Source organism: Alternaria alternata (assembly GCF_001642055.1).
Source record: "Alternaria alternata strain SRC1lrK2f unplaced genomic scaffold CC77scaffold_30, whole genome shotgun sequence".
Taxonomy (NCBI): domain Eukaryota; kingdom Fungi; phylum Ascomycota; class Dothideomycetes; order Pleosporales; family Pleosporaceae; genus Alternaria; species Alternaria alternata.
The window spans coordinates 322,181-342,823 of NW_017306219.1; the positions used below are offsets into that span (position 1 = coordinate 322,181).

The window sequence follows — 20,643 nt, forward strand, 5'->3', positions numbered from 1 at the left end:
TCCAGACAAGTCCATTTCTTCCAGGACCATCGTTGCGGATTGCACGTCCGGTTGGAGTTGATCAACCTCGGATCCGACGCGTATTCTCAACATCCGGGGGCGTCGCTCGCATACCGTTCGATGCGTCTTCGCAAAGCCACGCAACAAACTGCATCTGCCATTCGTGGACCATGATAGTATGCCAGCTTACTCTCCGCATTCATCATCCGTCTCAGCTTCACGGAAAGAGTTTTATCTACGACGAATAGCAATGCTGCTGGTAGGTATCCAAGTCTCGTACCCAACCATTGCTTATTGGGTAGGGGTCCATCGTTGGATTAACTTATGCAGGCGTGTTCATTACCACCGCAACATGATTGCATGTGTATGGATCGGCCCTCCAGAATCGATTAAACATGTTGACCCACCTCGATACCACCCTACATAGCTGAGTATGGCGCATAGGGCTAGCAACTGACGAACTCGACCAAGCCTGACACGACGACGAAAGCCTTCGAGTTCCACAAACAGCCTCATTGACGCATGCAATCAGTATTTTCCTATACGTCAGACCTTGGAATTTCACGAGCCCGGATTCGATCGGCACTATGGCTGCTCTTTGTGATATAGTACCTTTCATTGAGAAAGTCGTAGTACAGAGTCTTAAACTAAGCTATTATTGCAAGCTAGCGCGGTTCAAGGAACGTACAGTAGTTGCTGCAACAGCGTAATAGCATAGTAACTCTAAACATTACCTGGACCAACTGGTTTACCTAGTAGATTCAACAGTTCGGTGACGATAATGCTGCCAAAATACGAAGGCCCGCCTGCGTCCAATGCATCTAGAAACTCGTTTCGAATCGAGCAACCAGCAATAGGAGTTCCAGCAAACCTCGCGCGAAGGAAGTTGATAACATCTGGAAAGCTAGTGGCGGCTTGCGTGAAATGCTCACCCGCCACATCCCTAACGTAGGTGATTGAGACACCGTCACCGCAGAATTGGTCCACCAACGCATCTGTATCGGCGATAGGAGAGATCTCATCGGCCACCGCCTTGTAGACGAATAGCGGCATCGATGGAACACCGTGACGACCCATTTGTGCGTTCGAGCGAAAGTATTTGGCAAGAGTTGGCTCGAGGACGATATTGTCACCATCGTAGAAGTATGAGGAGATGTTCTGTCCGGCGAAAAGCACTACATCACCGTAGAAGCAATTCTGTCCCGCTTGGTAAAATTCCGCTGCCTTTGCCGGAATCAACTGGTTCGTTAACGCCGTCTGAAAATCCTTGAATGCATTGGCCATGCCTAGGAGGGCGGCAGCGGCGATTCCGGCGAAAGGGCCATGGTTGATAGTTCCGTACACGTTCTGCACGTTTGGGGTCACTCCTCCGATCGCAGCTCCGACGAATTTAAGTTCAGGAGCGTAAGACGACTGCAGTTCCATAGCCCATTCCGAGGCTAACGCACCACCGCTGTAGCCCCACATCTGGACCTTGGCATCACTCTTTACACCCGTGATCTTGCCTGACGAAAGCACTGCACGGACAGAATCGAGAGTAGATTGGCCAGCCTGGAAGCCTTCAATGAAAGTCGAATTAGGACCTTCCCAGTCCGGACTGCTCACGATCCATCCCTCGTTCAGAGCTCCAAGAATGAGGAGCATCTCGACATCCCCAGTGCCAGCGTAAATAGATTGAGAGCCAGTTTGAAGGGTATACGATGGAGCGCAATTAATTTGGCCTCCGCTGTCTTCTGCCACTTGATAGGAGACGACCTTGTCGTAGCTCGCATTCTCTGGTACCATGACAGTACTGACAGTGACCTCAGGCTGTCCCAGAGCGTTCGTGGTACGGTACAGGAGTTGGGTGACTTGTTTGATGTTCACCGGAACAAGGCTGAGCGCCTGGAGTTTAGCCGGGGCAGGCCTGGACCTAAGGATGGTCCCCGGCACGGCATTTTCGTAACCCGCTGGTGGTTGATAGAAAGGATCCTGAGCTGGAGGAATAGGTGCTACCCGGCGATGGATGCTACCCAAGGCAGCTTGGCTGCAGATGAGCAGGTTCAGTAATGAGAAAAACATGATGAAGGAAGATGCGCGAAGTCTTGGAAGCGCCGCTGGTTGAGATGTCTGATACAGAGGACCGAGCTGGTCTATTTATGTAAGTCAAAGCATTACACTGAGCATACTGACCAGGTGCTCGCGAACGTAGCATGTGAAAGCTTGTCTAGCAACAAGCTTCTGAACTTGGTGTTTAGTTCAGCAAACAAGCTCTCAAACTCTAATTCGCTAGGTATGAATGAATTTAACCGAGTGATGCCCTCCTGAATCCAATTAACCCAATCGTGTCTACCTGATCGAGAATGCAAATCGAGAATGGTGACCCTAAGATGTGAAGATAATTTGATTGTGATGCAGTTTATTAGCTTCTCTGTCTAGTACCTCGGCATCGTGATCGATCGACCTCAATACTTATCGAAGATCTCACTTCAAGCTTTAGAGGCTAATAGCACAGACGCTTATTGTGCACCCTGCGTCGATCCCTCAGATTTAAGATGCGGGGGTTACCAGTCTTGTCTAGCTCAAATCTAGAGCAGAGCCGAGAACCGTCAACTACCTATTGGTGGGTGAGTCCGACTTGATATCTCGCTTTTTCGGATATCGACAAAACAAGCCGTTTCAAGGAAAATGGAATTTATCCTCCCTGTTATAGATGCGGTCTCTGTAAGTCTGGTAGTAGGAAATTGGTGTCTAAGCGAGTCTAAAGGGTAGCGAGCAGCTTAACATGGCCTTTTCTTACCCGTGGGAAAACCGCCATCGTCGGCAGTTAGTACTAACATTTGAGAAGTAGAAGCCCCGAGTTCTAATAACCACTAGGCGCCACAGCCGAGGGATCTGCTGTCCGCGGAAATCTAAGTGCAGTCCCTAAGGGATACCCTGATCGTTAGTGCAGCCTTCACGCATTTCTACAACGCCTCGGCGCCGAGGTTCCTCGGTGGGTGGGTTTGAACGTTTGATCTCGTGAAGAGGGATTCCAAGCAAGTGGGATTACTGAGTAGATCGATAGTGCAAGTCGGAAATTTCTTAGAAGGAACATTCGAATCAAACATAGGACCACCTGCAGCCGCCTTGCCTTGCTTATCAAACGCCGACTACACCCCATGACTTGACGCGATAACTGATACTAGATCTATGTAGAAGACCTGCGTGAGATGCAGCCGGTTCGAACATATCAAACACGACCGTACGAGCGCCTCATACATTTCGTCTCCGCTGAGGTTTCCTTAACACCACAGATTAACATGCGAAATCTTCTACGAATCATCATACTTGCGTACCACACGAACCCCTCCATTTTCTGACCTGGACGAGGATATACTTCACAAGGTTACCACCACCACCACATGGCATGACACATATGGAAGTTGATCTCATACTCTAGCTGATGAGGTAGCAATATGGTTCACATGGCATCATGAAGAGAGCAGCGACAAGTAAGCTCAGTTCAGTTCCGACAAGAGTTTGAAAATGTAGTCGAAGGCGACAGCCACCACCCAAAACCTAAGATTGTGCAAAGCAGATCACAATTGCCACTCGAAGATGTAGCAGTGAGTGTGTCATCATGGTATTCAACATTCCCTGTGGTCTGAGGCAGTGGCTCTCCTATGTTGGTATTTTTGTACTGTTACGCACTGGAAGGTGATAGGAACAGCGGGCTGCCCGGCCGTACGAGCGCCGGACGGGTAGAACAACCGTCCGGTATGGTGACCGGCGCCTCTCGATTTTCGGGTCTGATTGGTTCGTCCAACAGTTGAAGGCCACTCGCGATGATCATGGCTGCAAAAGTGCAGGCTTCAGTTCGACGGCAGAGCCGGTTCCCTCTACCTCAGCGTCCAGACTTCGCTTGTGTTGCGCAAGGATCTGGTAGCAGTGGCTTATGCAAGCGTCGCTTGTACGACCACCAATTGCATCGCACATGCATGCACCGGATACGGAAGACCAATCATATATCTTGGCGCACATGATTCCACTAATCACAGACAAGTCTCATCCAGCTCGTACCCGATCCGGCCTGATACGTATGCGAAGACTTGTCGCCCCCGAAACAACGCATGCCTTGCAGCTTATTGTTCGTCATGCGGCTCCAAAGTGCCGGTATTGTATGCGTGTACAGTGACAAAATAACCTCGGGGCTTTAGCCCTCTCCGCCTGATTGTTAGATCCGCACTTCGTACAGCTTTAATCGCTTCCCTCCTCACATGTAGACCGTCCTCGCGGATAACTCCATCAGCCAATCCCTTCTCGAAATATGGATGGATCCGATCGATGCCGAAACTCAGAGGAGCCACGGGCAGCCAAATGCTTGTTTATCTGTTGCGATGGCACGTGGAACAATGCTGTGGGCACTCAGCTGCCTGTGACGAACGTGGCCCGGTTAGCTCGCTGTCTGAGAAGAGAGGCACGGAATTCAAAACCGCACATAGTGTATTACTCCAGTAGTGTCGGTACTGCTGCCGGCCGCCTCGGGAACTGGTATCAGGGTGCGATGGGTGAAGGCAGGCGTAACCCCTACCTTCCGCTTTACTTTAGCAACTAACGCTGCTTAGGTTTGGCCGAGAATATGCTTAACGCATATTACTTTCTTTGCCAGAACTATAGCTTCCGGTTGCTATTCAATTGTCGAAAAGTCCAGGCTCAACACGAAGATACAAACGACACGCTCATCCCGAGCTGCAGTGTCTGCCCAGTGGATGAGATCATTCTCGTAGGCTTCTCGAGAGGAGGGTTTACGGTCCGATGCCTAGCCGCTTTCATCGACACAGTCGGTCTGTTGCGACGGAAAGGTCTCCCATTCTTGAAGGCGCTTTTTTCCCTCTGGACAGCACGGAAGTCAAAAGCCGGTGGTGACGCGTTCGAAGAGCTATTGCAAGAACTCAAGAAGAACAAGTTCCTCGCTCGGCCTAGGATCAAAGTCCTGGCAGAGTGGGACACCGTGAGTGCGATGAGTCGTAAAAGCTTTCGTCCACCCGCATTCTCCTTCGTGACAGATACGGTACCCAGCTGCGTTGAATCAGCCTTCCACGCGATGTCAATCCACGAAAGTCGGTATAAGTTTGCACCAATGCCTTACCATATGGCCAGCTCAACAACAACGGTAGTTCGACAATGCTTGTTCGTAGGCAGTCATTCAGATATTGGCGGAGGTAACTACGATGCAGGTTTGTCCATGTTGTCATTCCTTTGGATGATTGCATCGATACGAAATGTCTCTCAAGCGGAGTTTGACGACGTAGTGATATTTGGGGATTATGTACCCTTAGCGGTTGAATGGCCACTCCCTTCGTATCGCAATCTATGGCGTCAGAAGAAAAAGACTTATATCAGCTGCAGCGAATCGAAGGGTGAGTTTTCCTTGGAAATTCGATGGCAAGCTATCTCTGCAGCCTTATCTAACTTGCACAGGATATCTCCAGGCCTCACATCGGAACTGGTGGAAACTGGTGAAGTGGTGTTCTTTTGGATTTGCTGTGTGTCCGCGTGGCAAGTACTGGCGTGCCTTCAGTACGGACTCACTTCCAGATGATCAAAGTTCGCGTCCAAGTCGGAACGAATCTCATGGAGGGCTACTGGGCAGTTCCCGCTCTCATAATCCCCAGAACCCGCACGACCAGGAGCAGCCCAACGACGACCCAAATCCATCGCGCAACGAAGAAAGCCGACAAGGAGAACAACTGCGAGAAGAACAACATCGACAGGAACGACAACAACAGGAACGAGAACACAACATAACCGCGGAGCTTATGTCTGCCGAGGGCCAGCACAGTTTAAGTCTCGAGATCCATTGGACGGTCCGTATGTTAGAACTACGCTATGAGAACACCGCTGTATGTCTACCCGGTTACAAAAGCCAAGAACGACCCCAAGCAAATGAATCGTCTGATCATCAAACAAAAGATGCCGAACGACAATCTCGACATTATTGGTGTGAGAATCACGGGTCGGAAAACGCATCAGATCCGGCAAGGGAGAAAGGCTTTCAGTTGCAAGAGTGCGAGCCCAGTGCGGAAGAGCTCCGGCTATACGAAGCATGGTTTGAGTTTGAGGCACAGCCCCCTAACCAGCCCGATGAGAACGAGCAACATGGAGAGCAAGCACAAAGTATAGCTCAAGGGCAAAGTATGACGCGGGAGCAAGATAGAATGCATAAACGCGACACCGAATGGAAAAATGTGCTTCATGGGTTCGAAAGAAAACAAGATATAAGAGTGCCGGAAAGGCAGAAGCAAGCCGACACGATGCGACACTGGTTCGCTTCGCGAAAAGAAGATATACGTTCACTCACCGAGGTTGATACCAGCGAACATTCCAATAGTATTAGTGAAGAGCACACCGGCCTTACACACCCCAACCCCGTCCGTTGGAACCTTAGAAGTATAAACGATAACAGTTCCAGTTTTGTATTCCGCAGGTTTGACAACGACAGACATTCTTTCCGATCTTGAAAGGGGTGTTCCAAGTTTGGAAGAGAATGTTGCTCAATTAAAATCCGAACGCACGTGATGTCGGTAATTGTCAAATTAGATAAGCAACGATATGTTGCTAAGCTGTATGTTAAGTTGATTGGATTTGGCAGGATGAGATGAGTGACAATCAAGACTATTAGGTAGCTGGTATGCAGACGGTATCAAAGCCTGTTCGGCTCCTCCTATGTCAGCGTCTGAGTTGGCACCTTGTATGCGAGGATTGACGTTATGCCTCCTTAGTCTGTACGACAATTCGTGTTATCTCCTCCTAACCGACTCTAGGCATCCTGGTAGCTCGATTAATAGTTTCTCGTTACGGAATTGGTGATTGCTTTCAACAAACGCAACCTTGGCTTTGTAAATAGTCTTGCTTCACCCAGCAATGGTGTTGCGAACTTCGTAACCCCGACTATCAGGTGATTGCCATGATCATAACATGCCTCGATCTCGGCTTCTCAACTCTCTCCACTTGAATTACCATATCCTAACCTGACCTTCTCTAGCAATGCAATCAATCAAGTGGGTGCTTATATTGTGGCTTATCTCGCCGCAACATCCACGCCACCTCTACCTGCGCTCATGCAGTTTGCAGGATTTACGCCCTACACGTGGCTACAGGCTTCTCCTGCGGCTATCAGATTAAGTATTACGCCTTCTCTCAAGGATACGTTACATCTGGTCATCCTTCCTCGTTCAAGTCCTTTGGCATCTAGACTTTGTTTCAGCTCTTCCAAAGAGTTGCAGAGGTGATGTTCAATAACGCATGTTCTTAGTCACCACTTTCCTCTGTGCCTAACCGCTCCGGCCGCATCCAACGATCATCATGTCTTCAAGAAGTACTGACGCCCGTACTGTCTCACTGCGTCCGGGCTGGTGTGCTGATTGTGGCGTCTTACGTCCAGGGTTACCCCACTGCGGGGTCACCTCAGCGGGGTAGAGTGGGCAGCTACATCGAATCAATCCACAAAGTCTTATCGCTAGGTCAGCAAGCTACGCGACATATCTGGCATTACTAATACATCCTTTGCCGAAGAGGATCTGGACGTAGAATATGACATCGCAAGATCCTATGCCTGGAATGTCTCCACAAAGCTTACCTACTAGAAAATCGAGGTGCACTTTATAGGCTTGACCGCTCTGGCGAAACGATCTCGTATCTCCATACAGATACAAAGGGATCTTTTGCTTTATTCACTCTGTGAAGATCACGACCAGGTGTAGCCAGTTGGTACCAGCGATCACACTCTTAGCGTTCTCGCTGTTAAATCACATTCCCGCAAAGACGAATATCATCAACAACACGAAGCCATGAGTTCCTTCAACGATCATGGATTCTCCGTGACCCATCTTTCCAACGATGGTTGGTCTACCGAGGATGAAGCTACTGCCACATGCTTTTGTGGAGCTGTACAGGTAGTTCTGGTTAGTTTGTTTAAGCGGAGTCTGCTGCGATACCGCTTTGCGTTTGCATTTCATCACTCCTGATAATATACTACACGAGCTAACAGACATCTGCAGCCACTCCAGAAACCTGGTTTGATAAATCGTCATGTTTGTCATTGCCTCGACTGCCGCAAGATTGGTTCCGCCTTCTACCAATCTAATATCACTGTGGCAGACTCACATCTCAAGCACGTTCGGGGTGAGAATAATCTCGCGACATTCGAAGAGGCTACGACAGTACGGGCCAACGCATCTATGACGAATTATTTCTGCAAGACATGCGGAACTCTGATGTACCGCCGCGGCGCTCGATTTCCTGAGATGACGATCTTGCGCACTGGCACTGTCGATGATCCCACTCTAGCAGAAACCAAGTTGCGGCCGCAGGTAGAGCAGTTTATCGAAAGGAGGGCCGCCTGGTCGGTGCCAATTGAAGGTACGGCACAGACAGTAGGAATGCATCAGCCTTCTGACATTGCGGGGATTCCATAAACATCTCACTACCTTTGTGCAACTGCCTACAATCTTGCCTTCATGCCTCAGTTAGCCTTTAACCTAGCATCATTCGACGTTCGTAAAGAGACGATAAATTCTCTAGAATTCAAGCCAGACTGCCATTTGACATTGCCGTTTTGTTGCTTAACGAAGTACACTGGATGTGACTTGACGTATTGTAAGATGAAACATCTTCAAAGTGGCAAGTTGGCAGAACACATATCTCATGTCTGATAGTTGAGCAACCCGATCGGCAAATGGTCCCTTTCTCCAAGGGATTGCGCTTGATCCACTGATGAGAATCCGAAGGTGCCATCGCAAATTGCCTCGTTAAATGCGTGCCCTGAAATCGCGGTATCGAAAGGCTGTAAAATGGCGTCCCAATTGGATAGGAAGATTTCAGATTCTGACCCCGCAAAGATTCCAGCTTCCGTACCTTGACATGCGGATGAAAGAGAGCGAGCAGTGTAGACGCCAGCCAACATTCTCTGATACAGCTGCTGAATAACATCGAAAGCTGAGCTGGCCAGGTCATTCGCGGGTTTGAGCAGTTTCAGTCTATCAAGAGCCCACTCTAAACTTCTCTTTGCTGCGGGGTATTGGTCTGCAAACTCATCTGAAAAACGAATGTGCATGGCTGCAATGAGTATCGTAGCATCAAACGTGGCAAATACCAGTTCAAAACTCTTGTGTTGCAGAGGCTCTGTCCGATCGAAGAGGCGGGCCTGGGACTCCAAAATCTGCGTTGCGAAGTAATATACCTTACTGCGACTGCTTGAGGATAAAGACACGAAGGGTCGATGTAGGGCAAACAATACGAAGTGTATATTGGTGAACATGATTTCCAACGCTGTGGAAAGCCAGGCAGGTTCGTTCGAACGTGATCTCTTGGGTGTAGCCCACGCAGGAAGGTTCGAAATATTAGCGAGGATGCTTTCGTGAAGCTCCTCAACCACAAGAAAGCTATCAGCCTTTTTCTCGAGCCTGTGTATATCCTGAAGATATCTGTAGGCCGTGTGAAAACCACAAAGGATGACGTCGCGGGGCCGCGGCAGCTCCTGCTCGATCGGGCTGTCATTCCACGAAGCGGGAAGGGGGATGTCGCTAGGATCCAGTTTGGTCACCATCGGTCTTCCCAGAACCACAGCCATGTGGGCATCCCAAAGATGGAGCATCAACCAGATCCTGCATCCCAGGCTGTAGTCTGGCAAATTTTGATGCCCGAAATTTAGCGTGGGGGTTGACGTCTCCAGGTGAAGACCGAGTTCTTGACCGTTACGAATCGCCGTTCCGACAGAGTGCCACGCCTCTACGACCTTCCCAGTGTTCTTTTCAAAGGAAGCGCGCAATATTTCAGCCTGAATTGTTGTGAGTGTGAGCTTACTTTTCTCAATTAAGGAAGCGAGACGCAGGCCTGCATCACTAAACTCTGCCGCTCGATCGGATAGTTTCATGTCGGGTGCATACTTCAAGTCATTTAGACTGTCGTCATGGTCCAACGGTTGAAATAGCAAAGACTGTGCCAGAACTTGGAAAAGTAATGCGGGAAAAGACCAGAGATCGGCTGTCAAACCATTGGGGATTTCCTTTAGCTGATTATATGAAAGACCCTTCCACTGGCAAAGTTGGTTCAGAAACATGGCTTCGTCCGCTATATCATAATGCCACGCTACGTTCGTGAAAAATGCGTGGACCAGGAATTCGATGTGCCTCCACGACGGGAGTTCTCGGACGATCCTTCTGTACTGGTCTGCTGAGGGGCTATGGCGAAGCCCAGAATCGGATTGGAGGCTGGGGAAACCTGCGATGCAACGAATAATACCCATGGTTCCGTTGCTGTCATTGGCGTAGCCAAGCTGTCTGATTGCGGATTGGGTCACCGTTGACAGTGTGGGAGTTCCGTCTGCGTAGGTTGGCGGAGTAACAGCAGGTAGACTTGGCTGATCCTCAAGCTCAAGAGGAAGATTGGCGGGTTGCGCACGATCATCGTTCCGCTGGTAAAGACAAACATCCTGTTTTGTTAGCACCGTGACACACTCCAGGACGATAGCATACACTCTTGCCGCGCTTTATGCAATGTAAACATGGTCGCCGACGATCGCACTGTATGGTCAGCCTGGCTATCGGCATGAAGGTAGTGAATATTACCTTTTGCTTACGTCTGTGACATTCACGGCACGAAATTGTGGGGCGGTTGCGTCTCGCATGTGATTCAACGTGGCCATTGTCTTCTTGCATGGCGGTATAGCTTTAGCAAGAGCGAGACTTTGAGGGGATGAAGCTGGCCGACAAGGAAATCAATGCACAGAGTTGAGACTGATGATACATGAGGTGATAAAGAGCCGCTTGGCCCTGACGGGCGCTAGGATTACGAAGATGAACAACCCCCACCTTACTATGACAAAGGAAGAACTGATGATCTACCGAGGTTAGGCCGGACAACCAATCAAGGGCTGCCGGATCCTTCCTAGAGGCTTCTGACGGCTCGATCGAAGCACGGATCGTCTACAGAAGAACAACTACTTAGGAGTCGCCCGTATCTCAGGCACCTTGAGCTACGTCCTCTCACTCACTCGACCTATAACCTGTAGCTATCCTCAGTGATATACCGATCACGTGCACCTTGCTCCTTTGTCTCCCCGTACCATGAGATCGGATGTAGATCGAATTTAGGTAAGTGAGCATACTTTATTCTTATACACCAACTTAAGGGGTCAACCGTTTGCAACCATTAGAGAGTCCATTCTTTGGAAAGACATACGTGACCATGCTGTGTAGATCAGGCGTCATCTGGAGTTGGTTACATCATGAACCATGACAAGCAACCTGGGACTTGTAGAGAGATGTAGTCTGCGCAGTCGAGTAAGACTGACTCAACGATGTGCATACTGCATTCTATCTTACGTATTTACTTGTTTGAACCAGGCCGCGATTTCGCCTATGTTACGATCGACGACATCCGGCTGCTCGTAGTGCTGGAAATGCGACGCGCCATTATCCCAAACCAGCTTCTTGGCCTTGGTCGGGATCGATTCGAAGTGCCTCTTTGCTGCCGGCGCATTCATGCAATTATCACCATGTATTACCAACGCTGGCTTATTGAGTTTTGCCACACCGGATACGGTTGAATAGCCGAAGTGATCTAAATCACTCATGACCGCGTATCGATTCTCGAAACCCTTCAATGTCCAAGGACCATACCACGACCATGGAACCGGTCCAGGAAGACCGGCAAGTGAGCCGACACTAGGGTCTGCAGCTTTGGGGTCCACAAGAGGTTGGTAAAGGACCTCTCCCGTTTCGTCGTACAGTTCCTTAGCTTTTCTGGCTCTCTCAATACGCGCCTGATAGAGAGCTTCTCCTTGCTCAGGTGTGGGCATCTTCATAGCTCCTACATCAACGCCCGGCTCGATGTTGACGCAGCCAGCACAGATCATGTAAACATCCGTCTCGTGATCGCGATAGTATCCTGTCACGGAAGCCACAGCGATGACACGATCGTCGTATGACGCGACATCCAGGCACTCGGGACCGCCCTGGCAAACACCAACGAGAAACAGTTTCTTGGCATCCACATCACCTCTACTGGCGAGGTAGTCGAGGCCGGACACAACATCTTCGTTCTTCATCAGGGGGTTCTCGAGACGCCGCGGCACTCCAGTACTCTCTCCAACCGTGCGTGGATCGAAGATCAAGGCGGCGTAACCTTCGTCGGCGAGCCGCGTACCATATTGTAATGGGGCTTGCTCCTTGACGAACGAGTATGGACCGAGGACAACAACACCAGGAGGATTTGTGATGCCTTTGGGCATGTAAAGGATGCCAGTGATTGTCTCCCCGTGAGATGGGTAAGTTACTTTTTCGGTAGTGTACCGGCCGTGGCAAGCCATAGTATGAGCTGAATTCGAAGAAAACTGAGATGGTGATACAAAGGGTTGACAACTGATACGGAAAGGCTGTGTTGAATACTGGTTGTTGAGCCAGCGATGGGGAGGATACACCTGGACATACTTATATAGTTTGATATGAACATACACTTGAACACAATCGATGCCTTTCTCCTGAGGACACGTTTGGTCGTTCGACATAGCCGTGGTTCGTGCATCGGCCGTCCAAACACCGTCTGTGGTTTTCGGCGATAAGATGTACTCGACTTTCGGCGATAAAACTCACCTACCCAGGTTCGGAGTTTCGGGCTCACAGACCATCGCCATTATGACGCTAACGACCAGACCATCCTAGCGCGGCCGCTGAACCCCTGTTGACATTGACGGGCAATCCGCGCAACCGTTGCCCCCGATCGGTGGTCCCAAGCGACCTGACAGGGTATGCTCCAATACTTCGACACGCGCACAACGAGTCAATGGTTCTGCTCTGTTCGCAGAACCTTCAGTGTGCACAGGATATAGCGATATACCTTTTCCGAGATCGTAGAGATGCTCTCTTTACACGATATAATGCAACATGTTCTGGAAGTGTAGGTTACCTTATGGGCAAGATGCGCTGTATCTGGGTTTGTTACATCACACACGATATTGAGATTGACGGACAGCCTGGTCTCGGCGAAGCCTGTTGCAAGGCGCACGTATCGAGACGCTGAGATAACATGTCGACGTCGTGTAGGCATGTGTATCCGTGATTCAAAGAATGTGTGTTTGCGACAGTTTATTGAAATTCCGAAGGCCGTCGGCGCTCCAGGCGATCCATCTTCGTACACACAGCTGTGCTCACATGAAGCATCACCCACAACGCCCGCTGAATGCCCCGAAGAATTGCGCAATGCATCAGCGATATCGTCTTCAGTCATTGGTTCTATTCTACGCCCGTGGTAACATGTGTTAGTATCTGACTGCATTGCCGCCCGGGCGTACGAACCCCGCATGTTCCTTCAAGACTTCTCTGGGCCTCAACACAACCCTACTAGAGATAAGGTATTTACGACGGATCGTATGGCGGTGTCTGTGGTCCAAGCCTCTAGCCGAAATCCTTCAATCCAATGAAGGTACTACTTCATGCGGTCGGAGTTAGGTGTCATGATCTTAGGGCATATTGGAGCGTCGGGCATAGAGCTAAGCGCCGAAAGAGTATCCAGCGGCATGAGGCTTTAAAGGCTGAACATGCACATTCATTCGAATCAATAGCACCTTCCTCCTCATTTTCCCGAATCTCTCCTCCCGCTACTCCAACTTGTCGGTGAACCGGAACTGTGTCACACGCACACCTAAAATGTCTTCTCAAACGCCAGTCTGGTTCATTACGGCAGCCTCGAGTGGCTTTGGCAAATACATAGCTCTTGAGGCTCTCTCTCGCGGCCACAAGGTTATCGCCAGCGCACGTAGCACGTCGCGCCTCCACGATTTACAAGAGAAGGGCGCAGTGACTGTTGCACTCGATGTCACAGCACCGCAAGCAGAGATCGAAAAGATTGCACAAGAGGCTAATGCGCAGTATGGCTGTATTAATCACTTAGTCAACGCGGCTGGCTATATCCTTGTTGGTGCAGTCGAGGAGACCTCGTAAGTCATGCTCTGGGCACCCGGTACGCCTCGAAGATATTGGACTGACTCGAAAGCAGACCCAAGGAGGACTTTGATCAGTTCAATACCAACGTATTTGGCATGCTGAATGTCTCAAAGGCCTTCCTGCCTTACATTCGCGCTACTTCTGGTCACCGCACTATCGCGAACTTCGGCAGCATTGGCTCCTGGCATGGTGGTGCGGGCTTCGCGCTCTACGCTGGCACTAAGTGGGCATGCAGTGGCATCTCCGAGTCGATGCGCAGTGAGCTTGCGCCGCTAGGGATCTCTGTGACAGTTATCGAGCCGGGATATTTCCGAACTGGCTTCCTCAATGCTGGTACGCAAATCAAGAGTGAGAAGAGAATCTAAGAGTATGATGAGACTGCTGTGGGCGAGGTCAGGGCGACACTGGATAATGTGAATAACAATCAGCCTGGTGATGTAAAAAAGGGTTCTAGGGTGATAGTCGACATCTTAACGAAGACTGGCGCCGCTGAAGGAAGAGACGTTCCGATGCGCGTGGCGCTGGGCTCAGATTGTTCTCCTGGCATCCGCGAGAAGATTGAAGGAACCATGAAGTTACTGGCTGAGTGGGATGCGATTACAACCAAGACTGACCACGAGTAACTTAGGGACGGCAAGAAAGCACTAGTCTAGCGTTCCGCATAAACTGCGCGGTTGATGTTCTGATGCGCAGCTATATACACGGATTTCATTTGCAATCATCGAATCTCTATACTCCGTACCAGACGGCGGTCTTGTGAAACTGCAGACGAATATGTTCTCGAGTATGAATTAGCCAACTTAACCCTAACCCGCTAATCACGAGTAACAATCATTTGCAGTGCGTCTGCTCACCTATGTAATCGTTGGTGTAAAACCAGATGTTCATGTTACGAGTCCGCAATCGCAACAACCAGTCCATCGGGCTAGCCATGACCCCGTAGCTGCTCAACATCATAAAACGATTGGCAGTTTTCCAGATCAGTTGAAAGTAGTTTATAGCCATTTCATGGGGGTCTTACGGGGCGTAACCCTCCTTACTCGTGATTATGGTCGCACGGTCTTGACGTGTCTTCGCTGCCGGATGTCACCCCAACATCCGTACAGTGGTAGTAATAGCGGACATGATAGGCATGTACGCTAACAGTGCCCTCTACCCATGGTCACCATCTACCCCTATTACTGCTGTGGTGCTGACGAGCGCGCTCTTCTACTCGTCGTCTTACAGGTAATAGACTAACAACGATACCAAGAGTTTCAAGATGTGAGCCTCCAACAGCTCTTACTCCTCTTCGTCCTTCTCCTTGTCGCTCTATAGGTCGTCATCTCCGCCTTGAATTAGATAGTGCTATTCTGCGCCTACGACTTCGTCCTCGTCCTCATCTGCGACTTGCTTGTTCTTCTACAACGACACAATCTCGCTGGGCGTTAATTCGTACAGTGACCTGTGTCCCCAACACCCTTTGATCTGAAAATAGTGCAGGCGCTTGGAGGTAGGCTCACCATGGCCCCCTTTGGTCGCCAACCATCCGTCTTGATGCACTACGACGAGGGACGATGTACATGTGCGACGCCGCGTTACAGATGCTGTAAGCATATGACAGTCGGGATCTCTTACAAAACAGGAACTGAGGTCTCTTCGGGAATCTACGCGGCAACATCTTGTCCCAACACTCCCAACATTGATGTCTATGAGTTTCTAATCGAATTGGAATTCACGACATGATGCCAGGACATGCATTATCCCACCATCGGTACCATCTCCTGTACTCACAAGAACAGCGCTTCTGCGACGGAAAGACGGTTCAGAAACTACCTATATATGCTGTTAGTACCTTCTACCTGTCTACTTTTGTTCTTGTCCTACAGCTGTTCGTAGTAGTCACGACACGTTCGCCTTTGGGCCGCTTCGCTGGGTTGTCTACCGTAGAGTAGTCAGCGATGTCTCGCTACACATCCTTGGGCCGGGTTTAGCAGGGTCCTAGCGTGTATGCATCCACCATATCTATGCGCGCAGAGGTCTTATTACTAGTATCTCAATTGAATGAACTAACATCGCGATACTTAACGTGCCGTCTCTACGCTGAGGTATTATACAGCAGTGCCTTCGCTCGACTCCCCTGCCTTCGTCTCAATCTTGATCTCCGGACCCTCAATCTTCTTCACTTTCCTTCCTTCCCACCACGACATGATACCGGCGAACATCGCGACGCCGCATCCCAACGCGATGAATGTGCCTGTTGCCCACGTCGGACGATCCAAGCGATTGTAATGCCACATGAAAAAACAGAGGACCGCCTGCAGCAGTGTATTTAACACCATCATATCAACCGTGAACGCCAACTTCCACATGCTCGTTGGCGGCGCCCTCACTCCCGTGAATGTAGCCGGCTCCAGGGTCTCCCCACCACGTCCTTCGCTCTCGGTGAACCACGCAGGTGGTCGGAACCACGCTTTGTTCTGGTTAAAGAGGCGGCGCATAGCGTTCGGATCGTGGAAGTGAATGGCGCGCTTCACCCAGTAGAAGTCGCGGAAGCGCCAGGGTGCGAGGCCAAAGCCAGTGACGCAGAATAGTGCGTTAAGAATCTGGCTGTCGATCTCGAGCCAGATCTTATTCTGACTGTAGTCATTGTCGCAGTCGTAGATCTGCGTGCCACGCACATGGCACATGGCAGGGGCAGCCTTTAGGAGCAAGAAGAAGAGCATTGCGCCCCATGCCTGCAAATGTCAGCGCGCATGATTGTGGGAGGATAAGGGTCAACTTACCACGACGTTGAGGCCATAAATCGTGATCAAGAAGCCAGACGGTGTGAGGAAAAACACCCAGAATGCTTTCAGACCGTTCTTGATGGTCGAACCCCACGATTCCTTGTGTTCAGATGCGTGCTTCTCCTTCAGCGTCTGTCGGCGGCGGATGCCATGCCCATGATGCCTGCGCAAATGCTTGTGTGCCTTCTCATCTGTCTCTCCTGGTAGCACAGGTTCGTCTGTCGCTGGACGGTCGAGGACTCTGGTTTGCGACTTGACCAGAGTAAGCTCGCCATCTTCGTCCGGCTTCGCGATAAGTGTCGCATGGCCATGGGCATCGAAGGTGATGTTTGCGCCGCCGACTTCCGGTTCTCGCAGCTCGGTCAGATTTGGCGCTTGAGCCATTGCCGTTGCTGTGGCCTGCCACATGCCCAGCTGCGGCGTCGTGTGCAGCAGCGATGACAGGGACATTCCTCGCGCCCGCCCTGTGATGCCCTTCTCCTGGTTGTCCGTCATGGCTGGACGTGTATGCGCAATCGGCGTGGCGCAAAGTGTCCTTTCTTGTGTCCAAGGCGAAAGTGAAGGTTGAAGAAGAATAATCGTTATCGTTGCGATCGCATGTTCCTCCGCTGTTCCTCCGTTCCTCCACGCGGTTCAAGCTAGAGGCGCTTGAGCCTTTGTATGCGGATCTCCGACGAACGTGATAGGCGTGCCAACGCGAAAATCATCTGCGCGGTGATGCGCGTGCGTCGGTGTTGAGGTCCAGGCTACTGAGAAGATCCGGCCGACTGTGATTACTTCGTACGATGGTACGGGCGATGGTTTGCTGGGGGCGGTTGATCGCCAACCGAGGCGATACAACGCGCTGTGGTTGGCGAGGCCTGCCGCAGAAGACCCGCAAACTGCAGATCTAGAGCCAGAAAAGCAAGAGGTGAGCATTGGCGCTACCGCTCATCTCAGAAGGTCCGACTGCATGCCCAAGCAAACGTGGATAATCTTACATTATGTCATCCAAGCCGTAATCTTGGGTCCGTATATATCGACGGGGACCCAATGTAGTCAGCGTTAGCAGCCGGTATCGCTGTCGCCATGCCTTTGAACTTCCACAAGAACCAGAAACGCGGGGAATTCCATGACAACAAAGCGCAAAGTACCGGACGAGTCAACACCTTTGGCCAGGTCGCTATCCAATTCCACAAGAACACGCATGCGCTGAGACATTGGATCGATAAGGCCCAGGATGAAGCCGCGGCATGCCGACCAGCGCGGTGCGCAAGACCGCGAAGAGGAAGCACAACCTTAGTGGATGAGTTCATCAAGGAACAGAACAGCAACACCAGTGCACCGCGATTGAACATTGCAATACATATCTGTGGATCTCGGGGCGACGTGCAGCCCTTCATTCCGATCGCGAAGCTGCTTCAGGCCGCTCCACATCATCACCGGGTGCGCATCTGCACGCATCCAGCTTTCAAGGATTTCGTGGAAAGCAATGGCGTGGAGTTCTTTTCGATTGGTGGTGATCCGGAAGCGCTAATGGCGTACATGGTGAAGAACCCCGGCCTGTTACCCAACATGCAGTCCATCAAAGCTGGTGATATCGGCAAGCGACGGAAAGAGATGGCCGAAATGATGGACGGAACCTGGAGAAGTTGTATCGAGGCCGGTGATGGTATGGGCGAGAGAATATCAGCGTTGAATGTAGACGCGGCGGAGGACCTGTTCATTGCCGACGCTATCATCGCCAATCCGCCTTCAATGGGACATATCCACTGCGCAGAGAAGCTGGGCATTCCGCTGCACATGGTCTTCACAATGCCATGGTCGCCGACGAAAGCGTTTCACCACCCCCTCGCGGCTATGGAATATGGTGAAGTCGAGAAGTCTGTGGCGAATTACTTCAGCTTCGGCATTATGGAGCTGCTAACTTGGCAAGGCCTCGGAGATGTCATCAATAAGTTCCGAACACAGACTCTAGGCCTAGACGCGATGAGTCCGCTGTGGGGTCACCGGTTACTCCCAAGGCTTCGTATCCCGTACAGTTACCTTTGGTCCCAGGCTCTGATCCCGCGGCCGTCTGACTGGGGCGAGCATATCAACATCACGGGATTCTCGTTTTTGGACGCCGGTTCAAACTACACTCCGCCTGATGACTTGGCCGAGTTCCTCGCCAAGGGACCGCCGCCAGTGTATATTGGCTTTGGTAGCATCGTGGTCGACGATCCGGTAGGCCTTACCAAGCTTCTCTTCGAAGCTGTGAAGCTAGCAGGAGTTCGAGCGATAGTGTCCAAGGGATGGGGAGGTGTAGGCGGAGGTGAGGTACCAGAAAACATCTACCTTATCGGCAACTGCCCACACGACTGGCTGTTCAAACGGGTATCGTGTGTTGTGCATCATGGAGGCGCGGGTACAACAGCTGCCGGGATTGCATTGGGAAAGCCCACAGTTGTTGTGCCGTTCTTTGGTGATCAGCCCTTCTGGGGACAGGTAAGTCTGTGACGATTGATGATGGGGTTGTATTGACCTTCGCAACAGATGATTGCTAAAGCTGGTGCCGGTCCGGTGCCTGTTCCCTTCAAGCAAATGACTGCAGAGAGCCTCGCCAATAGCATCACCTTTGCGCTCCAAGATTCGGTACAAGTTGCTGTGCAGAAGATGGCCGCAAGTATTGCAGAAGAAGACGGCGCTGGTGACACGATGCGAGATTTCGAGCAGAGGTTGAATATCGACGCCATGCGATGTCAGCTATGTCCGGAACGGCTGGCTATATGGCGTGACAAACAGACTGGGGCACATTTGAGTGGTTTGGCCGCATGTACGCTTGTCGAGAAGAATGTACTCGATGTGAAGCATCTACGGCTACTGCGACATCGTCATTACTACACACATGAAGGAGCCGAAGGACCATTCGTAGGTGCCGTAGCAGCCTTCGGAGGACTCATGGCTTCACTTGGCACAGATACATCAGACTTCTCTCAACGCCTGAAGAAAAGACCACGCGAATCGGACCTTGAAGCATTGAAGAGAACACTGACAAGGGACGATTCGGATGACGCCAGGCTGGAAAAAGGTATCACTTCGAGGCAATTCCACCACCTGGCATACAGAATGGCAGCGAAATCTTACGAAGACGATATGATTCACAACTTTGAGAAACCTTCAAGTCGACCGGGGCTGACTGCCCTCCGTGACAGAGTCGCAGCAAGGAGAGCTAAAGGCGGTCGTGGGTACCAGATAGTCAGCGCCACCGCACACTACATCGGTGATCTGACAGCAACTGGTGCCAAGGCACCAGTCGCTCTGTTCTACAACATGGCCAACGGCTTTCGAAATTTTCCGTCGTATGCGATACGTAATGATCCTGCCAGGCGAAGAGATGAGATTACTGGGTTTGGAAGCGGATGCAAATTAGCTGGGAAAGAGTTCGTGCTCGGCTTCGGCGATGCATTGGTGGGTATTGCAAGGCATCCATATCTCGGTGCAAAGCAGGAGGGCGCTCTTGGCTTCGGTAAAGGGCTTGGTAGAGGTCTTGGTGGTCTTTACTTCCATTCGATGGCTGGTGAGTTGACTCTACATTGTGAAATATGCCGATCTGACGTTACCAGCAATCTTCGGCGTACCAGGATACTTCTTGAAGGGAATTGAGCGGGGACTGTTGGCGCGCCATCTCACTGCTGTCCAGGCCGAGATCTTCTTCATTCAGCTGCGCCGATCGGGTGTTGGCTTCCGTGGTGCGAGTGACGCCGAGAAGGCAGATCTGGTAGCGAAGTGGGAGGAATTGAAATCGAGCATAGCCAAACATTAGCGTAGGATCAGTGTAACGAGCGCTGCAGCCTGCAAAGCTTAGTGTTGTGGTGAAGGTCGTGAGACGTCAAGGTGACTAGTGCAGCAACGGCCGGTGGTTGGGCAACCGCGCCCGCGGGCCCCGTGGC

At 51.0% G+C, this 20,643-nt stretch overlaps 10 protein-coding genes across 10 annotated transcripts; 5 read left to right on the forward strand and 5 right to left on the reverse strand.

The window, feature by feature from the left end:
- The first annotated feature begins 47 nt into the window (after window positions 1-47).
- Window positions 48-483, forward strand: CC77DRAFT_556752 (hypothetical protein). The gene has a single exon (XM_018532169.1). The coding sequence runs from the start codon at window positions 179-181 to the stop codon at window positions 425-427; it is 249 nt and encodes an 82-aa protein (XP_018380185.1). The 5' UTR covers window positions 48-178; the 3' UTR covers window positions 428-483.
- Window positions 484-723: 240 nt separating this feature from the next.
- CC77DRAFT_1082267 (LIP-domain-containing protein) lies at window positions 724-2,084 on the reverse strand (the record flags this gene model as incomplete). Its single annotated transcript, XM_018529354.1, has 1 exon — window positions 724-2,084. The coding sequence occupies exon 1, from the start codon at window positions 2,059-2,061 to the stop codon at window positions 724-726; it is 1,338 nt and encodes a 445-aa protein (XP_018380186.1). The 5' UTR covers window positions 2,062-2,084.
- Window positions 2,085-4,117: 2,033 nt separating this feature from the next.
- Window positions 4,118-6,673, forward strand: CC77DRAFT_1025650 (hypothetical protein). Its single transcript, XM_018526107.1, has 3 exons — window positions 4,118-4,535; window positions 4,587-5,381; window positions 5,443-6,673. The coding sequence occupies exons 1-3, from the start codon at window positions 4,289-4,291 to the stop codon at window positions 6,480-6,482; spliced, it is 2,082 nt and encodes a 693-aa protein (XP_018380187.1). The 5' UTR covers window positions 4,118-4,288; the 3' UTR covers window positions 6,483-6,673.
- Window positions 6,674-7,576: 903 nt separating this feature from the next.
- CC77DRAFT_1000942 (hypothetical protein) lies at window positions 7,577-8,530 on the forward strand. Its single transcript, XM_018523135.1, has 2 exons — window positions 7,577-7,925; window positions 8,022-8,530. The coding sequence occupies exons 1-2, from the start codon at window positions 7,812-7,814 to the stop codon at window positions 8,436-8,438; spliced, it is 531 nt and encodes a 176-aa protein (XP_018380188.1). The 5' UTR covers window positions 7,577-7,811; the 3' UTR covers window positions 8,439-8,530.
- Window positions 8,531-8,665: 135 nt separating this feature from the next.
- CC77DRAFT_948155 (hypothetical protein) lies at window positions 8,666-10,679 on the reverse strand (the record flags this gene model as incomplete). The annotated part of the gene is made up of 3 exons (XM_018535181.1): window positions 8,666-10,453; window positions 10,497-10,544; window positions 10,590-10,679. The coding sequence occupies 3 exons, from the start codon at window positions 10,677-10,679 to the stop codon at window positions 8,666-8,668; spliced, it is 1,926 nt and encodes a 641-aa protein (XP_018380189.1).
- A 478-nt stretch (window positions 10,680-11,157) lies between these two features.
- CC77DRAFT_1025653 (Esterase/lipase) lies at window positions 11,158-12,447 on the reverse strand. The gene has a single exon (XM_018526108.1). The coding sequence runs from the start codon at window positions 12,329-12,331 to the stop codon at window positions 11,342-11,344; it is 990 nt and encodes a 329-aa protein (XP_018380190.1). The 5' UTR covers window positions 12,332-12,447; the 3' UTR covers window positions 11,158-11,341.
- Window positions 12,448-12,659: 212 nt separating this feature from the next.
- Window positions 12,660-13,495, reverse strand: CC77DRAFT_556794 (hypothetical protein). Its single transcript, XM_018532170.1, has one exon. It carries the CDS (start codon window positions 13,321-13,323, stop codon window positions 12,802-12,804), a length of 522 nt encoding a protein of 173 aa, XP_018380191.1. The 5' UTR covers window positions 13,324-13,495; the 3' UTR covers window positions 12,660-12,801.
- Window positions 13,496-13,667: 172 nt separating this feature from the next.
- On the forward strand, window positions 13,668-14,587 carry CC77DRAFT_1013851 (NAD(P)-binding protein; the record flags this gene model as incomplete). Its single annotated transcript, XM_018523864.1, has 3 exons — window positions 13,668-13,957; window positions 14,017-14,297; window positions 14,331-14,587. The coding sequence occupies 3 exons, from the start codon at window positions 13,668-13,670 to the stop codon at window positions 14,585-14,587; spliced, it is 828 nt and encodes a 275-aa protein (XP_018380192.1).
- Window positions 14,588-16,054: 1,467 nt separating this feature from the next.
- CC77DRAFT_948242 (hypothetical protein) lies at window positions 16,055-17,182 on the reverse strand (the record flags this gene model as incomplete). The annotated part of the gene is made up of 2 exons (XM_018535190.1): window positions 16,055-16,681; window positions 16,730-17,182. 2 exons carry the CDS (start codon window positions 17,180-17,182, stop codon window positions 16,055-16,057), a joined length of 1,080 nt encoding a protein of 359 aa, XP_018380193.1.
- A 484-nt stretch (window positions 17,183-17,666) lies between these two features.
- On the forward strand, window positions 17,667-20,566 carry CC77DRAFT_1000956 (UDP-Glycosyltransferase/glycogen phosphorylase). The gene is made up of 2 exons (XM_018523136.1): window positions 17,667-19,198; window positions 19,247-20,566. The coding sequence occupies exons 1-2, from the start codon at window positions 17,801-17,803 to the stop codon at window positions 20,354-20,356; spliced, it is 2,508 nt and encodes an 835-aa protein (XP_018380194.1). The 5' UTR covers window positions 17,667-17,800; the 3' UTR covers window positions 20,357-20,566.
- Window positions 20,567-20,643: the final 77 nt, after the last annotated feature.

Coding starts and splice junctions, on each gene's coding strand:
- CC77DRAFT_556752 (XM_018532169.1), top strand. CDS start 179: ATGCCAGCTTACTCTCCGCATTCATCATCCGTCTCAGCTTCACGGAAA.
- CC77DRAFT_1025650 (XM_018526107.1), top strand. CDS start 4,289: ATGGATGGATCCGATCGATGCCGAAACTCAGAGGAGCCACGGGCAGCC. Junction 4,536..4,586: donor TCAGGGTGCGATGGGTGAAG/GCAGGCGTAACC, acceptor AACGCTGCTTAG/GTTTGGCCGAGAATATGCTT. Junction 5,382..5,442: donor CAGCTGCAGCGAATCGAAGG/GTGAGTTTTCCT, acceptor TAACTTGCACAG/GATATCTCCAGGCCTCACAT.
- CC77DRAFT_1000942 (XM_018523135.1), top strand. CDS start 7,812: ATGAGTTCCTTCAACGATCATGGATTCTCCGTGACCCATCTTTCCAAC. Junction 7,926..8,021: donor GAGCTGTACAGGTAGTTCTG/GTTAGTTTGTTT, acceptor AGACATCTGCAG/CCACTCCAGAAACCTGGTTT.
- CC77DRAFT_1025653 (XM_018526108.1), bottom strand. CDS start 12,331: ATGGCTTGCCACGGCCGGTACACTACCGAAAAAGTAACTTACCCATCT.
- CC77DRAFT_556794 (XM_018532170.1), bottom strand. CDS start 13,323: ATGCGGGGTTCGTACGCCCGGGCGGCAATGCAGTCAGATACTAACACA.
- CC77DRAFT_1000956 (XM_018523136.1), top strand. CDS start 17,801: ATGCCTTTGAACTTCCACAAGAACCAGAAACGCGGGGAATTCCATGAC. Junction 19,199..19,246: donor ATCAGCCCTTCTGGGGACAG/GTAAGTCTGTGA, acceptor CCTTCGCAACAG/ATGATTGCTAAAGCTGGTGC.